The sequence below is a fragment of the Juglans regia genome, chromosome 1 (genome assembly GCF_001411555.2).
Source record: "Juglans regia cultivar Chandler chromosome 1, Walnut 2.0, whole genome shotgun sequence".
NCBI lineage: Eukaryota > Viridiplantae > Streptophyta > Magnoliopsida > Fagales > Juglandaceae > Juglans > Juglans regia.
The window spans coordinates 12,665,588-12,671,587 of record NC_049901.1 but is presented as its reverse complement, the minus strand read 5'-3'; the positions used below and the strand labels follow the sequence as shown (position 1 = coordinate 12,671,587).

The window sequence follows — 6,000 nt, the reverse complement described above, 5'->3', positions numbered from 1 at the left end:
TGAATTTCATTAAAATATAGTTACATTGAATTAGCTAAAAAAATGAGTGAGAAATTTTGAGTTACTGCATTTGGATGTTGAACTTAGTTGAATTAAGATGATAAAATATTATTAGAATATTATTATTATTTATTATTTTAAGATTTGAAAAAATTAAATTATTTATTATATTTTGTATTAGAATTTAAAAAAATTATAATAATGAGTTTAATTTCCAAATAAAGTATAAATAGATTCTTTCAAATTTAAAAGATTACTGTTTATCAACAAAATATATTTTTTATTTCAGTTTAATCCCACAACTGCATTGTGAGTAGCCTCTTGCTCATACGTTATGGAGATGTACATATGCAAGTGTGGGAGACGTCTTTGGTATTTTTTTTTTATTCCAATTAAAATACTGCCAGCATTTTCTTTTTATTCCTAATAAAAGTTACAGAGTTGTGAGGTGTTTTAGCCAAAATTCATTGAAAATTAGTCTATAAGATGTGTTTGTTAGATAATAAAATTGAAGAAAAAAATTAGTTGAAAAATAATAATTTAAGTATTAAATTAAATTATTAATATATATAATTAATGTAATTATAAAATATAGTAAAATTATTAAAAAATAATTATTAAAAAAATTATATTATATTATTATTTTAATAAATTTAATATTAATATAATATAAAATTATAGATAAAGAGATTTTAAATTTATAAAAAATATATATTTATCAAATTTTAAAAATAATTTTAACGAAGCAACGCACTTGGGCGGTCAGTCCTTGTTTTCCCTGCCTGGTTCATTAATCACATCACAATAATTTTCTAAACACGTTTTTCTTTTCTATTTTTATTTTTGGTTTTTCTGAAGTCAACGGAAGTTTCTCGGAGTCCACAAACAATCATATGTCCTCATCCGGATTGTCCAATATTGAATTTTATTTTGATATTCAATAAGCAGCGTCAAGTTGCAAGCTTTGCTCCTTTTCCTCGTCCTTTCGTCTCCATTTGCAACACCAAAGAAACCTCGCTCACCTTAATCCCCCTTTTTCGATGTTTCCATCTTCACGATTCACTCAAATCAGCCGGCGAAGAAGATGAACCAGCCGGACCCAAGACAGCCGCCGCAGACGCCCAAGAAAGAGATCCACCTCCAAGGCCCCCGTCCTCCTCCTCTCAAAGTCAGCAAAGACTCCCACAAGATCAAGAAGCCTCCCCCACACCCGCCGCCCAGAGCTCCGCCCCATGCCCAACAACAACAGCAACAACCGCAGCAGCCTGTTATTATCTACGCCGTCTCTCCCAAGGTCATCCACGCCACCGTCTCCGACTTCATGTCCATCGTCCAGCGCCTCACCGGCCCGTATTCTTCGTCTATATCTCCGTCCGGCGCCGGAGCCCTCTCTCCCGCTGCGAGGATCGCCTCCATCGAGAAAACCAGTCCGTCGGACAGAGAGAGAGACCGAGCCGGCAACGCTGCCGCGGTTATGGGTATGGTGGAAGGAGAGGGAATGGTAGAACTGGGTCAGGCTTATCCAGGAATATTATCTCCTGCGCCGGCGACTTTGGCTCCAATTCCCGAGGGTTTCTTCTCTCCAGTAAATGAACAACACAGCTTTCCTATGTTCCACGATCTGAGTCCGTTTTGGCATAATGGGTTCACGGCGAGTCCTTCGGGGTTGCTGTCGGCTCCTTTGATTTCTCCATCTCCTTCTTCGATAGACTTATTCAACAATTTTTTGGACTTTTAAGGCTTTAGCCCTGTGCCGCCGTGCTTTGGAAGGAAGAAAAAACCACGAAAACGCCTGCAAATTTCCCCATAACAAAGTGGTAAACTTTTTGGCATTGACTGACTTTTGGTGGAATAAAAAATTTCCAACATAACTATTTGTTTTTTTTTCTTTCTTCTCATTAATATAATCAGAAAAATGTTTATACCACTAGGCTTGTATGCTAATTGGGTATGAATCCAATTATGTAATTTTTGGGGACTGTCTGTTCTCTCTTTTTTTAGGGTAGTTTTGTTGTTCTTCGGTTGATATTTAAATGAGATTGTTGAGGCTGTATTTAATTTAATAATAGGTCATGCACTTGAATTTCTTGTAGACTGAGTGTTTTGCATTATTTAGCATTTCGGATCTAAATTGTGAGAGGATGATACAAAAATGTTTCATAGTTTTTCTTTTGTTGTTGTTTGTTATATCCGATGATCGATTAATTGTCGTTCCTTATTAAAGCAATCAATCATTTAACTCCAAGCATTTTTTATTTGTCAAACAACACGATAAGTCTCTGAAGCTTGTTGAGAGAAAAACAAAGGCATCCATCCGTTCTTCCAATTTAATTAGAAGAAAAGAAAGAGATAGGGGGGGATGAAGGAAAATGTAAGAAGAGGACTCTGTTCCAAAATCCAGCTTAAATTGGGTGGTGGATCCTTGATCCACTGTCCACTAGCAGGACTACTACTTTTCTGCAATTGATTCCATGTTAATCTTGCAGATTCACCCAAACCAAGTGTGCACAATTTAGAGGGACAGAGAGAGGCCGGCTCTCTTCTTCGCAATTCCCAATGAGGTGGGACCGTGGGATAGAAGATGGATTCAAAAAGAAGAAAAACCATATTTTTGGTTAAAAAAAAATTGAAAACACGTCCCGAACCAAACCACCGATTCCATCCCCATTTGAAATGCATTTCTGAAATCCTAAAACTGAAAACCTCATCCTGCGCCTCTGAGCTTCATTTCCGGCAGAAACCAAGCACCATTTCAGGTAGTAGCTCCATTTCCGGCAGGGTCCGAGCTCCATTTCCGGCATAAACAAAGGTCCTTCCCGCCTCCCTGGTTCAGGACTGGATAGATTGCAAAAAGAGGTTTTAGGGTTTCAAATGGGGTTGCAATGGGGGATCTGAGGATTTCCGTTTCATTTGAATGTTGTGTGTGTGTGTTATTTTTTTTTTTTTAAATAATGGCCACGTGAAAAGGCCACCTCGGGACCAAACGCAGTGGCACATTTTCAGGGGTGTAATTGTCTGATTTTAGATAAATTTTAAAATCGAATTCAAATACTAATTCATCTTTAAAATTGTAATATTTGATTTTTTTCAATTTTGATCCGGTATTTTTGGATTCCTCTAATATAATTATAAATGAATTATATAAAAATAAATTTATAAATTAATGTGGCTTGATATAGTACGTCAAATTGTAAAATTATTTTTATTATAAAATAGATCTAATAGATTCTATGAGTCCACATCAATTTGTGAGTTTATTTTGTATAATTTTTTTGTATCTGTATGTAATAATTCTCTTTTTTACAAATATCAAACAGAATATATATGATAATATATTATGTCAAAAATGTATTTATTATATATATATGTATATATATAAAAAGTAAATTTATATTAATAACTTACTATTAATGTTGATATTTAAGATTTAAATTTTATGTTATATTAATTAACAATTTAGCATAAAAGCATTAGTAGTCGACTCAATAAAATTTAGCCAAAATTTGGCTAGAGAATTCAATTTTGTAAATTTAGCTAGTCACTTTTTAACAACACCAAATAACATACTCTCCAAATCTATTATTATTATATTAAAATATTGATTTTGACATTTTCATTTATTTTAATTCTAATTGTAATTTGAATATTTATTCGTTATTAAAAATATATACATTAATTTTTTAATGTTGATATTAGATTTTAAAAGAAGAAATTGACATCAACTAATCATAATATTACAGAACTAGAACTTGAAACACTTCAGCAAGATCATGCCACGTCATTGAAATAATGACTGATGGAAACTGACCGCCTTTTGTGGTTGAGTTTAAGATTTGGACGCTTAGTGCTTTTGAAAGGAAGATGAATTTTTTGAAATTGTGAGCTCGCGTGAAACGAATGGCACGGGAGAGAGGGAAATTTTTATGCCAAAATAATATTTGGTCAACAATTTAGGTTGTGTTTGGATGTTGAAGTGAGTTGAGTTGAGTTAAGTTGAGATGATAAAATATTGTTAGAATATTATTTTTTAATATTATTATTATTTTGAGATTTGAAAAAATTGAATTGTTTATTATATTTTGTGTTGGAATTTGAAAAAGTTGTAATAATGAGTTGAGATGAGTTGAGAGATGTTAAGGAACCAAACGAAGCCTAATAGATTTGGCCAGTGAAAATGATCAAAGTTTAAAATATTGTAGTTTTATTGAGTCCACTATAATGAGTTTTTATGCATTTTGATTAAAATATAATTTTATTGAATCCACTACTAATATTTTAATATATATATATATATATATATTTATATATACCGTAACATTTTTCTAAAAATAAACCCCCCAAAAAACAATAAATAGACAAGCTACGGGAGCATCAAACTTTTCACCTTTTTTGTTTTCGAAAAAGAGAATAATCGTTGGTGTTTTCTCTCATTGGGTTCCTTCATTGGTCAGTCAGGCCTTTGGAGAATCAGGCAACGAAAATGCCGTCAAACTTATTGAGGATTGTTGTTTATGAATACTGTTCAAAATCGAATTTGATTATAGATTTCCACGATCACGCTGACTCTCCAATTCATTTTATATAACAAAGTTTTGAATGAATGCCAAGGAAAGATTTTGAATTTGACCACCGAAGCTGTTTTTTAACTTTAAAATGTTATTTTGCCAAAAAAAAAAAAACTTTAAAATGTTATATTATATATATATATATATATATATATTTGATAAGTAACTTTAAAAAGTCATATTCAAACATGGTATAATCTCCCAAATAATGGGGAACATATTAAAAGTAGGTTAACATGATATTTAGACTTCGTTTGCATAATGAGATAAGATGAGATGAGATAATTTTAGATAAAAATTAAATAATATTATTAGAGTATTATTTTTTAATATTATTATTATTTTAAAATTTTAAAAAGTTAATGTTTATTATATTTTGTGTAAAAATTTAAAAAAATTATAATGATAAAATAAAATAAGATGAGACAAAACCGTTTTTGTATCCAAACATGATTATTAAATCTATGGATGTGTTTGTGCGTGTGAGCGCGCGCACCACACAAATACACACACACACACATATATATATACTAGCGGTTGGGTAATGTGCGAGGCACATTTACCCGGTTGAAAAATATTTTGTAAAATATAAATATGTTTTGGGTTAAAAAAAAAAATGTAATCATAAGTAAAATAAGTAGTATATAGAGAATTTTTTATGAACTCAATTTCTGTACCTAACAAGTGAAAAAAGATGTGGAGAATTTTTGTGATAGTGATAGTACTTCATTGCATAAATCGAAGAATCCAACTGAAGAAAAAAAATGAGAAGTGGTAAAATGAAGGGTTTGATTTAAATCTTAAAAATTTTAATATACCAGCAGCAGCCTCGTCCTTCAAAAAACAACACACGTAGACATCATATCCTTAGATATGATTTGGATCAATGTATTAATAGTAGTGACATGGTTTGTGAATAGTAATATATAAAATTATTTGGATTAAGATGTTTTATTTGATTTTAGAAAATGAGAGAAAAAAAGTTAAAATATTATTGGAATACAATTTTTTAATGTAATTTTTGTTTTAAAATTTAAAAAATTTATATTTAAGAAAATTGTAATGATTAGATTAACAAATTAAAAAATATTTTATATTTAAATAATATTTTAAAAAATATATAAAAGTTTCTGAAAACCTAAGAATCTATTAATCTCTTCCTCGAACTCAATAATTTTGTTGGGGAAGAGATAGATTGTCAATTCCCTCCTGACCCAATGATGTTGTAAATTTTTTATTTTTTTAAAAATGTTTATGATGATTAAAAAAATACATGAAAAAAAGAAAAGAAAAATAAAAAAAATGAAATACACATTCATGACATATTTTCAGGTTACTTTTTTATTAGTTGTAGCAGTTTTCTTTAGTTAATTAAGAATATTATCATATTTAAATTATGTTAAAACTCTAATTATTTATATAGTTATACTTTTTT

General features: G+C 30.4%; 1 protein-coding gene across 1 annotated transcript; it reads left to right on the top strand.

The window, feature by feature from the left end:
- The first annotated feature begins 938 nt into the window (after positions 1-938).
- Positions 939-3,015, top strand: LOC108990486 (protein MKS1-like). Its single transcript, XM_018964470.2, has 2 exons — positions 939-1,817; positions 2,487-3,015. Exon 1 carries the CDS (start codon positions 1,085-1,087, stop codon positions 1,736-1,738), a length of 654 nt encoding a protein of 217 aa, XP_018820015.1. The 5' UTR covers positions 939-1,084; the 3' UTR covers positions 1,739-1,817; positions 2,487-3,015.
- The last annotated feature ends 2,985 nt before the right edge of the window (positions 3,016-6,000 follow it).